The 25,777-nt window shown below is 35.7% G+C and overlaps 1 protein-coding gene across 3 annotated transcripts in view; it reads right to left on the reverse strand.

The window, feature by feature from the left end:
* Positions 1-25,777, reverse strand: part of GCFC2 (GC-rich sequence DNA-binding factor 2) — a 72,271-nt gene that overhangs the window by 17,886 nt on the left and 28,608 nt on the right. The window contains exons 5-11 of one of the 3 annotated variants that reach the window (XM_061210688.1): positions 18,975-19,090; positions 9,810-9,996; positions 7,260-7,383; positions 6,166-6,247; positions 5,578-5,687; positions 4,598-4,797; positions 2,729-2,879 (exon numbers count right to left, since the gene is read on the reverse strand). In XM_061210688.1, coding sequence (XP_061066671.1) covers positions 2,729-2,879; positions 4,598-4,797; positions 5,578-5,687; positions 6,166-6,247; positions 7,260-7,383; positions 9,810-9,996; positions 18,975-19,090 — 970 coding nt within the window. Of the gene's footprint in view, positions 1-2,728; positions 2,880-4,597; positions 4,798-5,577; positions 5,688-6,165; positions 6,248-7,259; positions 7,384-9,809; positions 9,997-18,974; positions 19,091-25,777 lie in introns of those variants that run through there. The other 2 variants (XM_061210686.1, XM_061210687.1) reach the window with 2 other exon arrangements.

The raw sequence follows: 25,777 nt of genomic DNA on the forward strand, positions 1-25,777 counted from the left end.
ATAGTACCATCCAAAAGAACTTTCTGTGATGATGGAAAAAACATCTTACATCTGCACTACTTAATATGATAGCCATGAGTGATATATGGCTCTTGAAGATTTAAAATGTGGCTAGTGTGACTGAGAACTGAATTTTAATTTTACTAATTTGAAATTTATATTTTAATAGCTACATATTGCTAGTGGTTACCATACTGAGTAACACAGATATAGATGGCACTAGAGGAGAGTATGCAATTACCCAGGGAGCTCATGAAGAGTATGAAGAAGGTCCAGGATAGGACTTGAGAATAAATATACAGTATTAATTTCTCATAATGCTACTTATTTGAGGAACTGTTTAATTGTAAGTGAAATATCTGGAGTTTTCAGATGAGTACTTAAATGAGGCACATATATTCTATGCTATCATTAATAGTGCTTAATAGCTAAAAGTAAATAGTTAAAAGTACTATCTTTCTAAGATACCCCATGATTGCACTGCAAGTTATATGAAGAAAAATCTTTAAAGTATAGTCAAGTTGGCTGAGAAGCAATATAAAGTAAGTTGCTTCATCTTTTAAGACTTCTGCAGACTTTGCTGTCAGAATCCATTCTCAGTGACATGGTGGAACAGATCCTTATCAAGTACAATTTCAGATAAAACAAGTCTTCAGACTGAAGCACAAGCATCAATGCCCAAGGGCTTCTGAGTGCTAGTGGCAGATGTGAGGGAAATGTAGTAATGTTTTTTAAAGAAAGAAGAAACACACCATACACAAAAATAAACTCAAAATGGATTAAAGACCTAAATGTAAGGCCAGCCACTATAAAACTCTTAGAGGAAAACATAGGCAGAACACTCTCTAACATAAGTTGCAGCAAGATCTTTTTTGATCCACCTCCTAGTGAAAATAAAAACAAAAATAAACAAATGGGATCTAATTAAACTTAAAATCTTTTTTTGGGCCACGCCACATGGCTTGTGGAATTTTAGTTCCCCAACCAGGGATCAAACCCAGGACCTCAGAAGTGAGAACATGGAGTCCTAACCACTGGACTGCCAGGGAATTCTCTAAACTTGAAATCTTTTGTACAGCAAAGGAAACCGTAAACAAAACAAAGAGACAAGCCTCAGAATGGGAGAAAATATTTGCAAATGAAGGAACCTACAAGGGATTAATCTCAAAATATACAAACAGCTCATGCAGCTCAATATCAAAAAAACAAATAACCCAATCAAAGAATGGGTGGAAGATATGCATAGGCATTTCTCTGAAGAAGACATACAGATGGCCAAAAAGCACATGAAAAGCTGCTCAACATCACTAATTATTTAGAGAAATGCAAATCAAAACTACAATGAGGTATAACCTCACACCGGTCAGAATGGCAATCATCAAAAAGTCCACAAACAGTAAGTGCTGGAGGGGGTGTGGAGAAAAGGGAACCCTCCTACACTGTTGATGGGGATGTGAATTGGTACAGCCACTACGGAGAACAGTATGGGAGGTTCCTTAAAAAACTAAAAATAGAACTACCATATGACCCAGCAATCTCACTCCTGGGCATACACCTGGAGAAAACCATAATTCAAAATGATACATGCACCCTAATGTTCACTGCAGCACTGTTTACAATAGCCAGGACATGGAAGCAACCTAAATGTCCATCAACAGAGGAATGTATAAAGAAGATGTGGTATATATATACAATGGAATATTACTCAGCCATAAAAAAGAACAAATAATGCCATTTGCAGCAACATGGATGGACCTAGAGATTGTCATACTGGGTGAAGTAAGTCAGACAAAGACAAATATCACGTTATCGCTTATATGTGGAATCTAAAAATAAGGGTACAAATGAATTTATTTACAAAATAGAAGTAGAGTCATGGATATGGAAAACAAACTTATAGTTACCAGGGGATGGGGGGAGGGGTAAATCAAGAGATTGGGATTGACATGTACATACTACTATATATAAAATTGATAACTAATAAGAACCTGCTGTATAGCACAGGGAACTCTACTCAATACTCTGTAATGGCCTATATGGGAAAAGAATCCAAAAAGAGAGTGGATATGTATAACTGATTCACTTTGCTGTACATCTGAAACTAACACAACAATGTAAATCAACCATACTCCAATAAAAATTAAAAAAAAAAAGAAACGTTAAGGGGAAAAGTTAAGGGAAAGAAAGAAATACATGCAGTAGAGATGAAAGTGTGCCCCTAATAAATGACTTATAAAAAAGTAACTAATGAAAGTAATGCTAGGGCTTCCCTGGTGGTGCAGTGGTTAAGAATCCACCTGCCAATGCAGGGGACACGGGTTTGAGCCCTGGTCCAGGAAGATTCCACATGCCGCAGAGCAACTAAGCCCGTGCGCCACAACTACTGAGCCTGCACTCTAGAGCCCGCTCGCCGCCAACTAGAGAAAAGCCTGTGCGCAGCAATGAAGACCCAACGCAGCCAAAAATAAAATAAATTAATTAAAAAAAAAAAAAGTAACGCTAATGTCACAAATACTAAAGATCCAAAAGTATCAGGAGTTTGATAGCCAATCACTTGCACAAACAAGCATTTTTAATCAGCTTAAATTATAACATCTGTTGATTTTTACTGTATATTACAGTTCTTGTGTTCAAAAACGTCTAAAAAAATTTGTGACTGTAACAGAAATTAATGATCTTATACTTTGCCAAAGAACAATTTAATTTTACCAAGATTACAAAACAGTACCTGTAAGTCGAGGAATAATTGTTTTGCTGATGACAGTAGACAAGATTTTCTTATCAGAACTATCTTCCTTCTTTGAATCTTCCATACTGCTATCTATAAATTCCTCTATAGATGTGAACCATGGCATCTGTTTTAAACCTATGGAATCAAACTTATAAATAAAATTATCCAAGTTATAAATAAATTCTTAAACATTAGTTTATTTTTAAATAGTTAACTTTTTCAGTAATCACCAGAGCTTTTCTAAGGATCAAAGGAGAATAATTCCATATTTTAACCCAATGTATACAGTACTAGACCACCAAGGGTAGGCAGGATGACATGACTAAGACATGATGTCTAGGCAGTAGGACAGAACACTGCGTTTCATGCATTCATTCATATCTAGAAATGTCCATTATGTGTTCAGAGCCTAATACATGGCAGGTACTGTTAGGAGCAAAATATACATTTATAACAACAGCAGTTAAAATAGCCACGGACTTTGTTTATAAAAATACACTTACCTCACGCAAAATTCACTTCTGGTTCTCTCAAGTCTCATTGGCACAAATGTATACTTTGCATGTGGTTTAGCTTATTATTAAACAAACAGCAGATGGCCAATTATTATTTGTTGAATAACTGAATGAACAGATCTTTGCTAGATGTAACAGAGTACTCAGTTCAGCTGGAGTGGTTAACAACTAGGCTGCTTTCCGACCAACTACCTACCACTTTCTTAGGGATAAGCTTGGCTCCTAAACTATGAACACTGCATGGCCCTAACACAGAGCCTAAAGGCATGCATGACTAGAGCAGAGGAAGATAAAACGACAGGGATCCATCCTTTACTTTGTTAAATCTTTATTTTCAGCTCTCCTTTCTTCCTAGAGTTTCATTTTCTCATTTCTGTTTGCTTAACAGGCACATCCACATGGATGTCCCATCATCATTTCATTGTCTATAAAGTAAAACTTCCATCAAAACCGTTTTCCTCTCTGAAAAGTCACCATTTTTATGAATGGAACTACCATTGTACTAATAACTCAGACTCCAAACCTTGGGGTCATCTTTTTGATGTGTTGTGTTAGGGTTATTCTCCGTATTTTACTGATTCTTACTTCATAACGCCACTTGTAATCAACACTTTCTTTCTCTTCCCTTGTAATCAACACTTTCTTTCCCTTCCCTTTGTCACTATCACCCCACGTGAGGAATTCTTCACCCTGCACTTGGGCTACAGCAATAGCCTTTCAGTATATACCTTCAACTCTTTCTCCCTAGCCTCCAAGTTAGCCTGTTGCTCAGGGCTTCCTAAAACATTACCTTCATCATGTCACGCCTCCCATTACCTATCAAAACAAGTTCATATCTCTTAATTTAGGATCTACGCAGTCTCTACTAAACTAATATTTCTCCCTATGTACCTTTATGAAATACCCTTTCCTTCCTCTGTCTTCCTGTTTAAATTCTATATATCCTTCAAATCCTCATTTAAATTCCTCATCTTCATTGTAGCTTTCCTAGCCAAGTATTCCCATTACGTCATCTCCAACTTCAGAACTCTTGGTACCTATTTTGAATTTCACTCAAACAGACGGTAAAATTCTTAAGGTCTAATACTACCTTTACTTTTTTGAGTGATCTTAAACTTATCATAGAAGAAGATTTAAAAGAAAAAGTGTTTCCTTTACTGATGTTAAGTGTCACTCAGCCTTAAAAACAGAGTGAGAACCAAGAAAAGACGAGTGCAGACTATTACTCCAAAGCACAAATTATCAATTCCAACGCTAAAGGTAAGGTACTTTATAGTTAACCTGATAACTAGAGGATTTAAGTAACTAAATGTGATCAGGATTATTTTTTTCACATGTTAAGCTTACATACCTTAAGAGGATTCCAATCAATCAACTGAAATCGTATTAGGGGATGTAAAAGCTTCGGAATGCATAAACTAATGAAAGCTTCATAATAAGAATCAGGAAACTTTTCTCGCCATTGTTGAAATTTCAATAAAATATTCTGGATATTACAAAAATCATCGTGTACATCTTCAAAAATCTTCTTATGATCCTGTAAAATGTCACCTGTGAAGAAAATGAGTCTGTATAATATGCATTTTAAGTTTATGATCTTGAAGTTTGCTTCCTATAAACATAGTTATGTATAACTTATGTAATCAACTGAGCTGAAAATTATCCTTTGACGTTAACATATAAATTAGGTTTTATTAAAAAAACACTTTAGTAACAATTGACACTAGTAAAGTCTGCCGTTTATTGAGCCCCTGCTATATGCCAAAACATTATAAATACATTATCTCATTTCATCATCATAACTATGTTCCCTATAAGGTAGGTGTTTCTAGCCTACCTATTTACAGACAAAGAACAAGCAAACAAACAACAATATCAGATATAGTGAAGTCAAGGAATCTGCCAATGATCACACAGACTAGATCCCCTCTTTGAACTCATCTGGTTGACTGTAAAGCCCACACTCAACTATACATATTTTACCTTCTTATAATGCTAAAACTGGGCTTTACTAAATTCAATTATTTTAAATTGAAAATTATAATATAGAAAGTATGCAGTAGGGAAATGAAGCCAAAAATGTTCATGGTTCCTTTATAACAGGAGATGAAAAAGGTTGACGGAGAAAACTCAGGAATACTCATCATGCTCCTCCATTTTATCCATTTTTTCAGAGGTAAGGACAAGTCATATATGGAAAAAAAAAATGTATTCCTTTTTTCCTGAATTTTACCAACTATTTTACATAGCTTAAATAACTAAGGGCAATCACAGTAAAGCATTTTCCATCATTTCAATACTTCAAGACACATTAGAAACTTGATAACTGACCTTGGCTTTTTTGGAAGTCAATCATGTCTGAAGATAGTTCATCATCACTAGATGTTCCTTCCTGATGAGTACAATTCCCAGAAAGAACCCTTGCTTGTCTTCTTCGTGCCCTATATTTTGCAATAAACCAAAAACAAATAAAAAACAAATAGCTCCTGTTGAAAAGAAATGCTTTAAAACAAAAAGTAAAAGTCATCATTTACTTAAAATACCCAGAAATAAACCATCACATTTGCATGCAATTTTATGTTAATATTTTTGACATTTTAGCTTCATTAATCTGAATTGGTTCTCCCTCTTTTTTCCTGTAAGACATTCCCATAGCCTACCCAGATTTGGAAGAGCAGGTAACAATGTAATTAGGACCGGCTTCTAGGTATGAGCCATTCCCAGCCTGACAAATGTCATTTTACCCATTTCTTCTGACTGATCCAAATATACCAGTGCATCTTTAAACCATAAATTTTGGTTTTACATCATTCTCACAAATTAATATGCTAAGTTATGGTTATTTATACTATATGGTTAATTGTATTTAAGTAGCAAAAAATACTTGCTCAATGATGCTTTAAGTCTTTATATAGTTACCTTCGAGATTCAATCTCTTCTAAATTCCACTGAGTTTTTTCATCTATAGCCAAGCTTCTATTTGTTGACATCTCAGCTTTGCCTGTTAATGAATAAAATTGATTTCATACTGCAAATTCTCAAAAGAAATACAGTGAAACACTTTGAAAACAAGTTATATCTTAGGTATATATACATATCTGTATATATAAACACACACACATAGAATATGCTTAAATTGCATATTTCATCATGCAATGAAATTGCAATGTTAACTCCCTATCACAATATTAACAGTCATTGAGTTTGCTAGTCTAAGAAAATGTACCTTGTATGGTGAATATAGTTCAGCACTTGAGAACAGTAACAAAATTTAATATAAAGTTTCTTTCCCTCGTATTCTTTTTCAGCAGTTTTCACCAGTTTTTTTTCTGTCCCTATAGTCAAATGCTAGAAACATCTGCATTACCAATATGTCATTCATATTATTTCCTATTTTAGCATGTACCGTAATTTATGACCAACTGAATGTCATGTATTTGAGTCATTCTCATTTTGCTTTTATCATCTACTTGATGCTATGGTCCCATTTCTTTCACTATACCCCTTATATATAAGGTGACAGCACCTTAATCAATGGAAGGCATCTCTGAAAATACAAAACCAGTGTGAGAACTAAAGGGAAGCATCCAAATCTTTTATTAATATAATGAGATCTTACAGATGATTCTATGCTGAACCCACCAGAATTTCTTTAACCTCTACAAACAATCTGTGGACGGGCTATGGAAAATTTATAAAGTTGTATTTCTGACACAGTCTATATATTTATGTCACGTCATCTCCAAACAGTCATTAAATAGTCCTATAAATATTTTGTTTCAAATACTAAGTGATTAGAAGTTATAATTTTCATTTTTTAGTTTTAGACTGCATTTAAGACATTTTGAAGCCCTAGCTTAAATGGTTTGGGATTTTTGGAAGGGGCTAAGTGAAAGGTTAGTGGGAAAATACTCAAAAAACATTTTTTATACAGGAATAAAAATATTTTTATCTTTTAGCTGATAATTTAGCTTAATGAATAAAAAATCACATTGAACATGAAAAACACTAACGTGATAACTGTTGTAAATATGCTGATTCATGTTTTAATTCATCTTGCCTGCGTTTCATAAAGATCATGGCTTGTTTTACAAGGAGTGCATGCATGGCTGATTCTATTTCTTGGATGTTGATAATCTGAAATACATATATAAGTAACATTTTGTGGGTCATCATTAATGAATTATAAAAAATAATATTTATATATAAGCACATTACATGCTCAATTCTCATATACAGAAACATTTTTTATACCATCTCATCTCAATTAAAAGAACATTGTGAGGAACAGACCTAGCTTCCAATACTTTTAATACTAATAAAATTAGAAAATCAACTTACTGTATTAAAACAGCTATAAATATCATAAATAATAAAACCTAATGGGCTGGAGTCAGGAACATGGTAAGAGTGGATAGATAAGAAGAAGGATTCTTTTTTGAGCTAAAAGAGAAGGAGGAAATGATGACTGCAGCTATTTTTCACAGGCTGAGCGGGGGCAGACTGTAGGGAACACTTGAGGAAACTGGTAAAATTTGAAAAAAATAGAGAACGGAAGAGACCTAACCAGACAAGTAAGAAAGCTGTCAAGAAGAATTGAGTGATTAGTTGAAATTGGCATTTTTATATTTCTTGGGCAACAATCCCCCCAACTCCAACGATGTTCCATAGCTAATGCTATGGATTCAAGCCTTTGACAGTGTAATTCTTCAAGGATGAATGAAGAAAGTTACATTGTAATAGATATTTCAGAAAAGTAACTACCAAGTGATATTAAAGGTAGTCAACTTAAAACAACAGGGCAGAAAATACAATTATTTGGTAATATTTTAAAAGTAAATTAAAAGTAATGCAGAAAGTAGAGTATATTTTTAAAATGATTAGTTTACTTTAAAAAAAGGACAACTTAAGACCCCAGTGTAAGGACTTAGTATGTATAAAACAAAAACAGAAATTATAATGGAAAAGAATGATTCATAAATCTGATTAACACAAAAATTTCAAAACATCTGATGACATTGCTAATTACTAGAGAAATGCAAATCAAAACTACAATGAGGTATCACCTCACACTGGTCACAATGGCCAACATCAAAAAGTCTACATATAACAAATGCTGGAGAGGGTGTGGAGAAAAGGGAACCCTGCTACACTGTTGTGGGAATGTAAACTGGTGCAGCCATTATGGAAAACAGTATGGGGGTTCCTTAAAAAACTAAAAATAGAGTTGCCATATGATCTTGCAATCCCACTCCTGGGCATGTATCTGGAGAAAACTCTTAATTCGAAAAGATACATGCACACCAATGTTCACAGCAGCATTATTTACAATAGCCAAGACATGGAAACAACCTAAATGTCCACTGACAGATGAATGGATAAGGAAGATGTGGTGTACACACGCACACACACACACACACACACACACACACACACACAATGGAATACTACTCGGCCATAAAAAAGAATGAAATAATGCCATTTGCAGCAACATGGATGGACCTAGAGATTATCATACTAAGTGAAATAAGTCAGAAAGAGAAAGACAAATACCATATGATATCACTTATATGCAGAATCTAAAATATGATACAAATGAACTTATTTACAAAACAGAAACAGACATAGAAAACATATTTCTGTGTCATAGACACAGAAAACAAATTTATGGTTACCAAAGGAGAAAGGGGGTGGGGGAGGGATAAATTAGGAGTTTGGGATTAGTGGATACAAACTACTATATATAAAATAAACAACCAGGTCCTACTGTACATCACGGGGAACTATATTCAATATCCTGTAATAAACCATAATGGAAAAAAATATGAAAAAGAACATACATACCCATAACCGAATCACTTTGCTGTATACCAGAAACTAACATGTTGTAAATCAACTATACTTCAATAAAAAAAATTAAAAACAAAAAAACACATCTAATGTGAAAAAACCATTGCAAACAAAATCAAAAGACAAAGCAAATTGGAATGTTTACCTACATCAAATAGGATAAAGCACTAAAATTGTTAAGCAATAAAGAACTGTTCACCATATACTGGAAAAAGAAAAAAGGAAAAAAAACCCACAAAAAACCTCCGTATAAACCAAGAAGATAGCAGGGCAAAGGACACAATTATTCAAAAGAAGAAAAACTACATGTGTTAACAAAACAAAGGGTTTGCTTGAGATCAAAATAAATATGTAAAAACAAAAACCATTTTTTAATGTAGTAAACTAGAAACTTTCTGGAGGATAATTTAGCAATGTTTTGTAAGCCTTAAAAATATTTAGACCCTTTCACTTAATAATTTACTTTCTAGGAACTTTTCTTAAACAGATGGAATTTTAAAAATTTATACTGCTATTTATAAGTTGCAAAATGATTACAAAAAACGTCTAACTGTCCAACATTGAGGGAATACTTAATACTCCAGTATGTCAAAAATGTGTAGCAAGAGTCCTAGATGAAATATTTATTTATGGGATTTAGACTTTTAAAAAAATCACATTGTAAGGGAATTTCTCCATAAAAAGGAAATGATTACATATTTATAGACATGTACCTTTTTATTAAGACAGTCAATTAAATTATCCACATAAACTTTCATGCTTTTATAGAATTTAAAATTTAGAACTTGATTTGATGAATTCTCTAGGTTCTGGATGGTACTCTTTGAGCTCTTGACATCTTGTATGTATTTTTCATATTCCCTCAGGTGTGAGCGGTGAGTATCCTGTAGTAATGTTAATCTAAATAAATATAAAATAAAAATAAATAAAAATCGCTTTATATTACAAAGTTTTATTTCTATTATAGTAAGTAGCGGTCTAATGAAAAATTTTTTCAAATCTACCTTATAAAGACCACCAAGTCAACTGACAATCATATGAACCTGGGTTTATAAGACTTGTAGAGCAAAGGAAAACACCAGGATAAAAGAGGTTTCAAAGCGAAAGGTAGGAAAGGACACTTAAAGATTTTTAGGTGCTGGAGCTAATCATAAGTTAGTCTTAGAGGAGAAGTTAGTAAGTGTGGATTGATCAGATTTTATAAACAAGGTGAGTTCCTGCAATAATCAGTGGTTTTATATTTGAAACACAGGAGTCCATGTGGAGTTACTGTTAAATCAGTCTGTGGTCTTCCTTGCAATATGGGTATCTGAGCTGGTATTAAAACCATTTGAGCATGTTATGATTTGATATAATTTATCTGTTTTGTGACTCATAATGGTTTCTGTTTTGTCATTAGAATTTGATGTTCCGTGAGGTGCATTTCATTCCCTCTGTTGTTGCTGTAGCCCCTATACTGTTCTGTTGATGTTCAGAAAGCCCAGTTTCTTTCAGCTCTTGTGAATATCACATGTATCAACTGATGTAACATAAAAAAACTCTCAAATACAATTCAACATCTGCTTATCTTTTAAAATTCACTTACCCCTTACATATACATGCCAATGGAGGAATAAGAAACACACAAAAAATCGAGAATGTGTTTTACACTAATATTTGACACTGTGAGCACATTAGAATTAGAGAATTAACTAAATGAAATAACAAATTCATAGTATTTGGACTTGAATCAAACAATTAAAAAAAATTAAACTTCTGCTAACCTCCTCTAAAATGAAAACTCATTAGCAAGCACTTGCTTAGGCCAAATGTCCTCTTCTCAAGTTTCCCTTGAACAATGACTACTGCATTTGTCTCTGAAAGTCTTTCCTTGCTTTATATAAAAAACAGAGGCAGTTAAGAAATAAATCAAGATAATAATGTACAGCAAGCATTATTAACAAAATGCTTTAAGTGTAGTATTGCCGGTTACAGCAGTAAATGTGTAAGTACATATATGGAAAAACAAGGTATGGAACAGGGTATATAAGTGTGCTTCAATTTTGTATTAAAAATGGGGCAATATATAAGTACATATGTGCTTATACAGACATACATATATATTACTTCTGTAAGGAAACATAGGAAACTGGTAGAAATGGTTTCCTCTGGGGAAGATGACTTCCTTTTCTCTGTATAAGCTTTTGTACTGTTTGACTTTTCTGTCTTTAAACCATAAAATATATTTTCTTTTAAAATAAAGAACCCTGTTAATAAAAAAAATAAAGTACACTAAAGTTAAAAATAACATGTATCTGGATAAAGTGAAATGCTAATCTATATCAGTGGTCTGCTATTTTTTTCTGTTCTATTACTCATGCAAGACAACTCTCTCAAACACAGTCTCAAAAAAAAAAAGTTCTGAGTTATATGTGATTCTAGATGCAATCTATCTATAATTCTAGCTCTGTATCAGAAGGAGACTAAATGATAGTGAAAACATTACAAAAATCATCTTTAATCAAGATAATCTCATCACTTAACATCACTACTGAAAAACAATGACCTAGAACAGAGGCTGGCAAACTTTTTTGGTAAAGGGCCAGATAGTAAACATTTTAGGCTTTGGAAGCTCGATGGTTGCTGTTGTAACTCCTCAATTTTATGTTGTAGCACAAAAGCAGCTACAGACAATACATTGCACAAGCATGGCTATGTTTCAATAAAACCTTATATACAAAAAGGGGCAGTAGGCTGGTAGTTTGCCAACCTCCTAGAATACAGAGATAACCTGAAATCTAAAAATGGTACATCTAAAATTTTCATATCTTTCACAATAAAATGTTACAGAAGGTCCTTTTCTGCATCAAACCATTTAAATAAACCATGACCAACATATTTTAGTTGCAGTGTGATCAAGGAATGAAGCTACTGTAAACCTGATTTATACAAAAGATACAGGGGGAGAAAATTCTGAACCTATTCCAAGGTATTAGAAAAAAATTCCCAGGTATAAAAAAAAAAAAAAAAGCAACGAAAATGTTCTTTAAGAATACTTGCTTTGGTGGCAGGAGAACCAAGCTCTCTCCTTGTATTAAATGTTGTAAGGACTAATTAGACTTTTACTGTCATACTTATTCTTTCATATATCTAAAGATGCACACTAGATCCTAAGTAGTAAAACAGAATAAATATTTAAAACAAAACAAACTATTACGGGGTTTGCCTTATTTTTAACAAAAAATACTATTTATAAACGTGAGATTAATACTATTTAAGAGATAACTATTAATAGCAATAGATAATGAATGGTTAGCTGTGCTTTAGAAATGTATTTGTATCAAGAACCATAAAAATATGCCTAATTTTGCTGCAGTTAACTTTCCCCAGAAACTTATCTTAAGAAATAATATAACCGTTTTGGGACTTCCCTGGTGGTGCAGTGGTCAAGAATCGCCTGCCAATGCACGGGACACGGGTTCGAGCCCTGGTCTGGGAAGATCCCACATGCTGCGGAGCAACTAAGCCTGTGCACCACAACTATTGAGCCTGCATTCTAGAGCCCGTGAGCCACAACTACTGAGCCTATACGCCTAGAGTCCGTGCTCCGCAACGAGAAGCCACCACAATGAGAAGCCCGTGCACCACAATGAAGACCCAACACAGACAAAAATAAATAAATAAATTTATAAAAAAAAAGAAAATAACAGTTTAAGTGACTTATAGGAACAAAACGTTCATAATGAACATCTGTAGCATTATTTATAATAGACAAATTTAGAAATCAAAATGTCAATGTCCAACACAAATACTTAAATAAATCATGATATACTATCAATGAACAAAATGTTACTAATATGCTTATTATTTTTTATTGTAGTCAAAAACATATAACAAAATTTACAATCTTAACCATTAAAGTATATTACAGTAGTATTAACGATATGCACATTGTTGTATAACAGATCTTTAGAACTTCTTCATCTTGCAGAACTGAAATTCTATACCCACTGATCAACAACTTCCCATTTCCCCCCACCCTTGGCAACCACCATTCTACTTTCAGTTCCTAAGAGTATGACTACTTTAGATACTTCATATAAGTAGAATCATGCAGTATTTATCTTTTTGTAACTGGTTTATTTCTCTTAGTCCTCAAGGTTCATCCATGTTGTGGCATGACAGGATTTCTTTTTTTTTACCACTGATAATACTCCATTGTGTGTAAATACCACATTTTCTTTACCCATTCATCTGCTGATGGACATTTAAGTTGCTTCTATCTCCAAGCTATTGTAAATAATGCTGTAATGTGCAAATATCTCTTGAACTGTTTTCTTTTGAATTCTTTTGGCTATATATCCAAAAGTTGGATTGCTGGATCATATGGTAATTCTATTTTTAACTTTTTCGGAAATTGTTCTCCATAGCAGCTGACCATTTTACATTCCCACCAACAGTGTATAAGAGTTCCCTTTTCTCTATATCTTTGACAATACTAGTCAATTTCTGTATTTTTCATAGTGGCCACCTTAATGGGTATGAGGTGATAGCTCAGTGTGGTTATGATTTGTTAATTCCCTGATTGGTGATGTTGAGCATCTTTTCATGTTTGTTCACCACTTGTATGTCTTCTTTGAGAAATGTCTATTCCAGTCCTTTGCCCATTTTTCAGTTGGATAGTCTGTTGTTGAGTTATATGAACTACTTATATATTTTGGGTATTAACCACTTATCATATATATGGTTTACAAATATTTTCTCCTATTCCGTTGGTTGCCTTTTCACTCTGTTGATTATTTCCTTTGTTAGGCAGAAACTTTTTAGTTTGATGTAGTCCCACTTGCCTATTTTTGCTTTTGTTGCCTGTGCTTTTTCTTTGTTGGGTCCTTTGAGATTCCATATGAATTTCAGGATTTCTTCCTATTTCTGCAAAAAATGCCATTGGGATTTTGATAGAGAATGCATTGCATCTATAGATTGCTTTGGGTAATATGGACATTTTAACAGTATTAAGTTTTCTAATCCATGAACATGGGATGTCTTTCCATTTACTTATGTCTTCAATTTCTTTCAGCAATGTTTTGTAATTTTTGATGTACAAATCTTTTGCCTCCTTGACTAAGTTAATTCCTAAATTTTATTCTTTTTAATTCTATTGTAAATGAGTGTTTTCTAAATATATAGTTTTGGACTTTTCATTGTTAGTGCATAGAAACAACTGATTTTTGTGTGTTGATATTTCATTCTGCAATTTGCTAGATTTGTTTATTAGCTCTAACAGGGTGTGTGTGTGTGTAAGTGTAGTCTTCAGGCTTTCCTACATAAAAGATCATATCATCTGTGAACAGAGATAATTTTACTTCTTCCTTTCCTATTTGGATGTCTTTTATTTATTTATTTATCTATTTATTTTTCTTGCGTGAATTCTCTGGCTAGGACTCCCAATACTTTGAATAGAAGTGACAAGAATAGGCATCCTTGCCTTGTTCCTGATCTTACAGGGAAAGATTTTGGTTTTCCACCACTATATATGATGTTTGGTGTGGGCTACTCATATATGGCCTTTATTATGTTCAAGTAATTTCTTCCTATTCCTAGTTGGGTGAGGGTTTTTATCATGAAAGTGTGCTTAATTTTGTCAAAGGTGTCTTCTGTATCAATTGAGATGATCATGTGGTTTTTGCCCTTCATTCTGTTAATGTAGTATACCACACTGATTTTCTTATGAATCATCCTTGTATTCCAGGAATAAATCCCACTTGGTCATGTGTATAATCCTCTTAATGTATTGTTAATTACATTTGCTAGTATTTTACTGAGGGTTTTTACATCAATATTCATCAGGGATATTGGCTTATTAACTTTCTTTTTTTGTACTATCTTTGTCTGAGATTTTGGGATCAGGGTAATGCTGACCTCATAGAATGAGTTTGGGAATGTTATCGCCTCTTCAGTTTTTTGGAAGGGTTTGAGAAGGAATGGTGTTAATTCATCTTTAAATGTTTGGTAGAATTATACAGTGAGGTTATCTGTCCTGGGCTTTTCTTTGTTGGTAGGTTTTTAACTACTAATTCAATCTCCTAACTAGTAACAAGTTTGTTCAAATTTTTCATCTCTTTATAAATCAGTCTTGGTAGGTTGTATGTTTCTTGAAATTGATCCATTTCTTCTTGGTTATCTAGTTTGTTGGTGTATAATTGTTTAGAGTAGTATCTTATGATCCTTTTTGTTTCTGTGGCATTAGCTGTAACGTTTCTCTTTCTTATTTTTGTTATTTGAAACTATTCTCTTTTTCACTTAGCCTGGCTAAGGGTTTGTCAATTTTTTTGATCTTAAAAAAAAAAAAAACTTTCAGTTTTGATTTTTCTTCAGTTGTTTTCTATGCTCTATTATGTTTAATTCTGCTCTAATCTTTACTATTTCCTTCCTTCTGATAACTCTGGGCTCAGTTTGTTCTTTTTTAAGTTTTTTGAGGTACAGTTAGGTTGTTGATTTGATATCTTTCTTCTTTTTTAATGTGTTCATTGCTATAAACTTCCCTCTTAGTACTGCTTTTGCTGCATCCCATAACTTTTGGTGTTTTTGTTTTCATTTGCCTCAAGATACTTTATAGTTTCCATTTTGATTTCTTCTTTGGTACATTGGTTGTTCAAGAGCATGTTTAGTTTCCACACATTTGTGAATTTTCCCTTTCCCTTTCTGTTACCAATTTCTAGTCTCACTGCACTGTGCTTGGAAAAGGTATGATTTCAACCTTAAATTTGTTAAGACTTGTTTGTGACCTAATGTGGGATCTATCCTGCAGAGTATGATCTGTGTGCTTGAAAAGAAAGTATATTCTGCTGCTGTTGGGTGGAACATTCCATATATTTGTTAGGTTCATTTAGCTTTGTTCAAGATCACTGTTTCCTTAAGATTCTGTTTATTTCATCAATTATTTGAAAGTGTGATACTGAGGTCTCATACTATTATAATATTGCTATTTCTCCCTTCAGCTCTGTCAATATTTGCTTTATACAGTTAGGTGCTCTACTGTTGCATACATATATATATATAAATAATTGCTAGATTGTCCCAATAAATTGACCCTTTTATATTACATAATATCCTTGTCTCTTGTAGTTTTAAACTTAAAATTCTTTTCTCTAAGTAATGCCACTCCTCTCTCTTTTGTTTACTGTTTTCATGGAATATTTTTGCAATCCTATCACTTTCATCCTATATGCATCCTTAAATCTAAGTGAGCTTCTTGCAGATAGTATATAGTTGGCTCTTGCTTTTTAAACTTTTTTGGCTGTGCAGCTTGTGGGACCTTAGTTCCCTGACCAGGGATCAGACCCAGGTGCTAGGCAGTGAAAGCACAGAATCCTAACCACTGGACCACCAGAGAATTCCCGGATCTTGCTTCTTTTATTTTTCCCAACCTACTCAGCCACTATATGTCTTTTGATTATAGAATATAATCCATTTACATTTGAAGTAATTACTGATATGGAAGGACTTACGATTGTTATTTTTAAATTGATTTTTGTCTGTCTTGTAGTTATTTTGTCCCTCTCCCTCTCTTGCTGCCTTCTGTTTTGTTGATTTTTTTTTGTAGTGATGTGCTCTGGATCATTTTCATTTTCCTCTGCATATCTTCTATAGGTATTTCCTTTTTGTTTACCATGGGGATTACCAAAAAACATCTTATAATTCTAGTAATCTATTTTAAACTGACAACATCTTAACTTCAATCACATACAAAAACTCTACTCCTTTATATCTCCCCCTCCAAACCTTGTTATTGATATCACAAATTACACTTAAAAATTTTGTATCCATTAACATGTTATAGTTATTTTTGTGCTTTTACCTTTAAAATTCTATATTAAAAGTGATTTTCACACCACTCTTACAGTATTACAGGATTCTGTATTTATATATATATTTACCTTTACCAGAGAACTTCGTATTTTTGTATGCTTCATGCTACTGTCTAGTGTCCTTTCATTTCAACTTGAAGGATATCTTTCAGCAATTTTTGTAAGGCAGGTCTAGTGTAATGAACTCCCTCAGCTTTGTTTACCTGAGGTCTTTATTTCTCCTTCATACATGAAGGACAGTTTTGCTGGATACAGTAATCTCTGTTGGCAGTTTCTTTCTTTCAGTGCTTTGAATATATCATCCTACTCCCTTCTGGCCCCTGTAATGTTTCTGTTGAGAAGTCTCCTGTTAATCTTACGGGGCTCTCTTGTACATGATGAGGTGCTTTTGTTTTGTGGCTTTTTAAATTCTTTCTTTGTATCTAGAAAGTTTGATTATAATTGTCTCAGTGTAAGCCTCCTTGTGTTCATCCTTGTTGGAGTCCTTTTAACTTTTTGAAGTTGAATGCCCATTTCCTTCCTCAGGCTGATAAGTCTTTGGCCATTATATCTTCAGATAAGCTCTCTGTCCCATTCTGCTACTCTTCTCCTTCTTGGATTCCCATAATGTATATGTTGTTCTGCTTGATAGCATCATATAAATCCCTTAGGCTTTCTTCACTTTTCTTTATTCTTTTCTCTTTTTGTTACTCTGACTTGGTAATTTCAAATGATCACTCTTTGAGGTCTCGCTTGTTTCTTCTGCTTGATATAGTCTGCTACCTTCAGTAAATTTTTTAGTTCAGTTATTACACTTTCAGCTCTAGAACCTCTGGTTCTTTCTTAGTTTCCATCTCTGTTGGTATTCCAACCTTGTTCTTGTATCATCTCCCTGATTTCTTTAGTTGTCTGTGATCTCTTATGGCACATTAATCTTCTTTAAGAAGATTATTCTGAATTCTCTGTCAGGTAATTCATAGACCTCTGTTTCTTCTAGTTCTGGAATTACTTTTGGCCCTTTGATTGGGCCGTGTTTCCTTGTTTCTTCATGTATCTGGTTATCTTTCTGTTGTGTTTTGTGTATTTGAAAACGCACTTAAGGGGAGTTTCTCCCCCATATGAAGCTGTTTCCCTTAAGTGCATTTCAATCAGCCTGACTGGAGATTCCCAGTGGTGTTGTGTGGGGAAGAGTGTCTTCTCAAACCTTTCCTGGGGGATGCACCTTCTCTGGGCTTCTATATGAAATTTCCTAATTATAGAGATTTGTGGGTTTCTTTTTCAGGATTCTGTAGTCTCTTGTTCCCTCTGGTGTCTGTAGTACTGCAGACTTTCTGGCTCTGCAACAGGCTGCTTAGCTCTTTCTTGTCCTCTGTGGCCCTCAGGCATTTAATGTATGATGGTTCCCCATCAGTGTTCTGAGACAGACAAGACAGAAACAAGTCCCTTGGGCAGTACCTCCAAAAGACAGTGTTCCACTCTTCTTTCTCCTTCCCAATGGAAAAGCTATGACTTGGGTTTTTTCTCTCCATCAAAAGCAGTGCTGGCTTGTGAGAGGGGCTAGATGCAGTTGGAATGAAATGGTTTTTCTTACCCATTACAATGTGGCTATTTTGGGCTTTGAGCTTGCCTGGGGTACTACAACTTCCTGATTTCTGGAGTATTCATAAAGGCTTTTTGGACAGTATGTTGTTGTTAAGTTGGTATCTCTGTGAGGCAACGAAGTCTAGGGCTTCTTATTCTGGCATCTTGCTGCCATCACTCCCGACATATTATTTTGAAAAATTAAAGGCTATTTAACAATGCAGATAAATGCTAACAAAAATAGTAAGTGAAAAAAGCAGAACTGGATTTTATTGATTGTAACTATATGATACATATTTATTATAAACACTAAAAGACATATAAAAAAGGAAATCAGTTATGTTAATGTGGTAACACAGGTGATGCTAATTTTTTCCTATAAATCTGTTTATACTAATATTTAATAGTGCTAATTTTTTTCACTATTAAATGTCTATGACAAATGTAAATTTTAAAATTAATATTACTTACCTAGTATTTAGTTGCTTCTTTATAATTTCTAAATTTACTGGTGGAAATGAAATGGAAGTATCGAACTTCTTCACTGTTTGAGACTCACTGCTATGAGAAAGATCTATGTCTCGTCCCTAAAAATAATATGAAAATTTATATTGTTTTCAACATTCATTAGTCTTACAAATATTAATAGCATGAAAGCAGATTGGATACACCAAGGTCTCACCAGCTCAAAATTCCATGCCTCTGACATTTTTCATGGTTGTAATAAAATGTTTTTAAAATTTGCAAACAGTTTTAAAATTTAGAACTTTAAATTCATGTGCAAGAGGCAAATTACAAAATCTTATTTTTCACAAAAGTTTGGTTCTCAGTGTTTATATAGCTAGTTCTGTTTATGATCTAATATACTCTCAAAAAACCACATACTGGAGGCTCCAATCAAGGTGGCAGAATAGAATGACATGGAGGTCACCTCCATCCACAAATACATGAAAAATACATCTCTGTGGAACAATTCTCACAGAATACCTACTGAACCTGGCAGATCTCAGAACCTAAAAGTGCAAGAAAGATCTCCATGTAATTGGGTAGGATGAAAGAAAAAAAAAAAGGGAAGTGGGAGGGGACCTGTGTCCCTGGGAGGGAGTCATGAAAGAGGAAAAGGTTCCCATACCTCAGACGCCCCCTCAGGTGGGACAGAAAGGGAGCTTCAGAGGCTCAGAGGAGACAGCAGCAGCCAGTTTGCATAGAGAGACCAGAACAGATGGTCTAGGCCACTGCCCTGCACTCCTCAGCCTGAGATGCACATTGGCTGGTGCACACAGGGGCTGGGTGCTGATACTCCAGCTTTAAAGGACAGACCCAGGGGGAGGACTGGGGTTGGCTGTGTGGAGACAGCAGGAAGGGGCTGGAGTGTGGTACAGCGACAACTGGTGGGTATACATGGAAGAAGCCTGGGCCCGCCACAGAAGCGAAGTGTCATTGTTAAGGGGGTGTGAGAAGGGAGGGGCGGTGCCTGCCATTAGCAGCCTCACACTTGGCATGCTCACAGAGGGAGTGGGGCTGCCGCTGAAACCCCACTGTTAATGTGCATGTGAGTGAAGGGAGGGGCGGGGCCGCCATAGCAGCCTCTTTCTCTGAATGCTCTCAGCTGGCTTGGCACCACCTCTACAAGCTCTGGGAGCACGCAAGTGCCAGGGGGTTGCCCACAAGTGGAGGCAGGGCTGAAATCCGAGTTGATTACCAGAGGTCACACAACTTAGGAAGCGGGGCTGAAATCTAAGCCATCTCCCCACAACCATGTGATCTGCAGATTTATGCCACGGCCACTGGCTTTGTAAAAACTCAGCGACTGCACGACATCTGAATGGACAACGGGTGCTCCTGCAGCTCTGATGGGTCTGGCCTTAGCATCTGTGGGCTCTGTGGGCGCATGCACATGCAGGCTGGGACAGGGTCTGCGTTGCTTCCATAGCTCCCATGGCGGGTCCAGGTGTGCAACTACTGCAGTCGTGGTACCTGACTTCAGTGGATCTGCACTGGTTGATTTGCGCTGGTGGCTTTGTAAACACAGGGCCTGAGGGACACCAGGGACTACTGCCTGCATTCCCAAAGTTGAGGTGGGGCCAAGGGCATGCCACCAACAGTATACTTTGTGAGCTTTCACAATGGGTTTCAGGTGACACCATGGCGCGCACTTCACAGTGGATAGCTCCGGTAGAGGAACACTCAGTGGCTCCTCTCTCAGTGGGAGTGCTCCAATTCCACCTATCTCACACCACACATCAGAAACAGATCTGAGGGTTTCTACTCCAACAACTAGGGGGTAGACACTGCTGCCAACAGGGCTGTGACAACCACAGAGCAAAGAGGAGGCTCCGCTCAACATTCAGTTCAGGCTCGGGTCACCACAACACCAGTCACACCCCCTTTTAAGGTGATAACGGCCAGCACACACTGAGGAAAGAGGCAGCCATACTAAAAACAGCCCTTCCACCAAAAATATTAAACCTATGCAGGCTACACATGGATACTCTCACATAAAAATAGCCCTCCAAGACCACAGTAGTTAACTGTTTCTCCTAAACTCATAGAGTAAGAGAAATATAAGTAAAATGAAGAAGCAGAACAACCACTCCCAATTAAAAGATCAAGAGAATTGCCCTGAAAGAACAAACAGTGAAACAGACATCTTCATCTAACAGATACTGATTTCAAAAAGGAGATAGTGAAAATACTGAAGGAATTAAGAAAGGCTATAATTGAAATACATATTACTGTGAAAAGGAACTAGAAACTATATAGAGGAGCCAAGAAAAATTAGAAAACTCAGTTGCCCAGAAGAAAGCTGAGCTAAAGGCAATAAATAGCAGACTGAATAATGCAGAACAAATGTGTTCTGAAAGACAAAATAATGTAAATCACCCAATCAGAACAGCAGACAGAAAGCCAATATAAAAGAAATGAAAAAAATGGAAGCAATATAAAAGATCTATGGGATAATATAAAGCTTGCCAGTGGTTAGAGGTCCCGCTCTGCCAACAATCAGCCTGGCAGTGGTCCTCGTTGCGGAGAGTGCAGTGAGAGGAGGATCGCAGCCTTCTCCCTGGGCCCTCCAGGCCCTCTGGCCTCAGGCTGGAGGGTGAGCTGGGGGCTCAGGGACAGGCTGAGGGCTGTGTCCTGCAGAGCTCCAGAGCCCTCGCCAGGGCCACCCACTGGTGGGGCCCAGGCCTTGAAGCAGCCCCGAACCTCTCCCCCATCCCCACCTCTGGGACTTAACGGCAGCAGCAGTCTCCATGGGTCACAGTCCGTGGAGGCCCCAGCAACTGGAGTACATGGACACTGCCGTTAAGGTAGGATACTTCCGCTCTCCCTTGAAGCCGGGCACAGCCACATGCCTCCTTGCAGCTAAGGAAGTCTGAGCAGAAGTGACATGTATAGCACCCAGGCCAAAGCACTGAGCTGCAGTACTTGACTCAAAGGCCTCTCTTCCCTGCCGCAAGGACCTCGGAGGTTCAGACTCCAGTCATGCTTGTGGAAAGTTCTACGCTCTCCTTCCTGCTCCTGCTGCCTCAACAATGTTGCTTCAATTAAAATTACTGTTCCTTGAAGAGTGGGTTCTGTCTCCTCCAGGCCCACAAGAGCCAGGGCAGGATGAAGGCTCCTCCCCAGCCCACAGCCCCACCCACACTTTGGGCAAAGATCACTTGCGCTACAGTTGCTTTTATGTACCAGGAGTGGTGATTTTTAGTATGGTCTGCTGTTTTCTCAACTTTACAATTTTCAGTTAGTTCCAAGGGCTTTTTTTTATCACTTCACTGGTTCCTGGACTAAAGATTTAGAAGGCAGTTTAGATTTAGTCCAGACATTTATGGTCTTAGGGATAATCAACTCTATAAATTGTGGAATAAACAGCTTATGCTCATAGAACTGTACAACACAAAGAGTGAACTGTAATATAAGCTATAAACTTTGGTTAATAATAATGTCTCAGTATTGGTTCATCAACTGTAACAAATGTACCACACTAATGCAAGATATTAATAATGGGAGAAACTGGGTGAAGAGGGAGAGGTGGGAATGCTGCATATTATCTGCTTAATTTTTTGTGAACCTAAAACTTCTCTAAAAAAAAAAAGTCTATTAACTAAAACATAATAATATGGGCAGGGTGAGTACATGAGGGCATCGATGAAACAAAATTAGCCAATAGTTGGCAATTTTTGAAGCTGAATGATGGTCCACAGAGGGGGATTCATTATATTATTATATGTCCACAATAAAATTTTTAAAATCTTAAATATAAAGCGTGCCAATCTAGGCATAATAGGAATTTCAGAAGGGGAAGAAAGAGACAAGGGGATCGAAAATGTATTTGACGAAATTATGGCTGAAAACTTCCCAAACCTAAAGAAGGAAACAGATATCTAGGCACAGGAAGCACAGAGGGTCCCAAACAAGATGAACCCAAGCAGACTTACACCAAGACATATTATGATTAAAGTGGCAAAAGTTAAAGATAAAGAGAGGATCCTAAAGGCACCAAGAGAAAAAGGGTTAATTACAAGGGAACCCACATAAGGCTATTACCTGATTTCCCTATAGAAAACACTGCAGGCCAGAAGGGAGTAAAAAGAGTTAATTACAAAGGAACCACCATAAGGTTATTACCTGATTTTCCTATAGAAAACATTGCAGGACAGAAGGGAGTGGCAAGATATAGTCAAAGTCCTGAAAGGAAAAAATCTGCAACCTAGGATACTCTACTCAGCAAGATTATCATTTGGAATAGAAGGAGAGAGACAGAATTTCTCAGAAGAGCAAAAACTAAAAGAATAACAGCAATACTAAACCTATACTAAAAGAAATAATTAAAGGCCTTCTCTAAATAGAAAAGAAGCAATAATCTATATAAAAGAGAAAATCAAAAATGGAAAGTAAATCACTTAAGCCAGGATACAGATTAAAGTAAAAAACAAAAACATTTTTGTGAAAGGGATGATAAGCAAAATGAACAGAAAAAGGATAAACATGAAGATGTAAAAGAGGGTATCAAAATCATAAAATGCCGGGTAAGAGAGTAAAAAAATGTAGATTTTTAAATTTTAGAATGCGTTTGAGCCTATATGACTATCAGTCTAAAGCAAGTAGATATAGCAATGGGTTAACATACTTGAAAACCATATGGGTTACCACAAATCAAAAAACATACAACAGATTCACAAAAACCAAAAAGAAGAGAACAAGTATAATACAAAAGAAAATCATCAAACCACAAAAGGAAAAACAAAAAGAAAGGAACAAAGAAAAAACACAAAATCAACTGGAAAACAAGGTTAAAAATGGCAATAAATACATACCTATCAATAATTACCTTAAATGTCAATGGACTAAATGCTGCAATCAAAAAATACAGAGTGGCAGATTGGATTAAAAAACAAGAGCCTACCATATGCTGTCTACAAGAGACCCACTTCAGAGTGAAGGACACAGACTAAAAGTGAGGGGATGGAAAAAGATATCTCATGCAAACAGAAATGACAAGAAAGCAGGGGTAGCACTACTCATATCAGGCAAAATGGACTTTAAAACAAAGGTCGTAAAGAAAGATAAAGAAGAACACTATATAATGATGAAAGGATCAATACAAGAGGAGGATATTACATTCGTCAACATATATGCACCCAATATAGGAGCACCCAAATACATAAAACAAATACTAACAGACATAAAGGGGAAAAGGGATGGGAGTAAAATAATAGTAGGAGACTTAAACACCCCACTCAAATCAATGGACAGATCTTCTAGACAGAAAATCAATAACGCAGCAGAGATCCTAAATGATACACTAGAGCATTTAGACTTAATTGATATTTTTAGGACATTATATCCAAAAAACCCAATACACAGTCTTTTCAAGTGCACATGGAACATTCTCTAGGGCTGACCACATACTGAGGCACAAAACAAGCCTCAACAAATTTAAGAGTATAGAAATTTTTTCAAGCAGGTTTTCTAACCACAACAGCATGAAACTGAAATCAACCACAGAAAAAGAAATGAGAAAAAAAAAAAAAGATTACATGGAGACTAAACAACATGCTACCAAAAAAACCAATGGGTCAATGATGAAATCAAAGAGGAAATTAAAAAATACCTTGAGACAAATGACAATGAAAATACAATCATACAAAAATCCATGGGCTACAGCAGAGCAGTTCTTAGAGGGCAGTTCATTGTGATACAGGCCTCCCTCAAAGAACAAGAAAAATCCCAAATAAAAACCTACCCTAACACCTAAAAGAATTAGGAAAAGAAGAACAAACAAAACCCAAAGTAAGCAGAAGGAAGGAAATAATAAGGACCAGAGAGGAAATAAATGAAATAGGGATTAAAAAAACCATAGAAAGAAATCAATAAAACCAAGAGCTGGTTCTTTGAAAGGATAAACAAGATTGACAAACCTCTAGACAGGCTCACCAAGAAAAAAAGAGAGGGGAATCAAATAAACAAAATGAGAAGTGAAAGAGGAGAAATCACAACTGATACTGCAGAAATACAAAAAACCATAAGCGAATACTATGAACAATTATATGCCAACAAATTGAACAACCTAGAAGAAATGGACAAGTTTCTAGAAACATCCCACCAAAATTGAATCAAGAAGAAATAGCTACCTTGGACAGACCAAGCACTAGAAGTGAAATAGAATCTGTAACAAAAAAACTCCCTACAAACAAAAGTCCAGGGCCTGACGGCTTCACAGGCGAATCCTACCAACCACACAAAAAAGGACTCATACTGATCCTTCTCAAACTCTTCCAAAAGCGTGAAGAGGAGGGAAAACTCCCAAAGACATTCTATGAAGCCATCATCACCCTGATACCAAAACCAGACAAAGACGCTACAAAAGAAGAAAATTACTGGCCAATATCTTTGATGATTATAGATGCAAAAATTCTCAGTAAAATACTAGCAAACTGAATCCAACAACACATAAGAAAGATCATACACTATGACCAAGTTGGATTCATCCCAGGGTCACAAGGATGGTTCAAAATATGCAAATCAATCAATGTGATACACCACACTGACACAGAAAAGACAAAAACTACATGATCATCTCAACAGATGCAGAAAAAGCATTTGACAAAATTCAACATTCATTCATGATAAAAACTCATACCAAACTGGGTATAGAGAGAACATATTTCAATATAATAAAAACTATGACAAACCTACAGCCAATATAATACTCAATGGTGAAAAACTGAAAGCCTTCACGCTAAAATCTAGATCAACACAAGGATGCTCAC

Source organism: Eubalaena glacialis, chromosome 14 (assembly GCF_028564815.1).
Source record: "Eubalaena glacialis isolate mEubGla1 chromosome 14, mEubGla1.1.hap2.+ XY, whole genome shotgun sequence".
NCBI lineage: Eukaryota > Metazoa > Chordata > Mammalia > Artiodactyla > Balaenidae > Eubalaena > Eubalaena glacialis.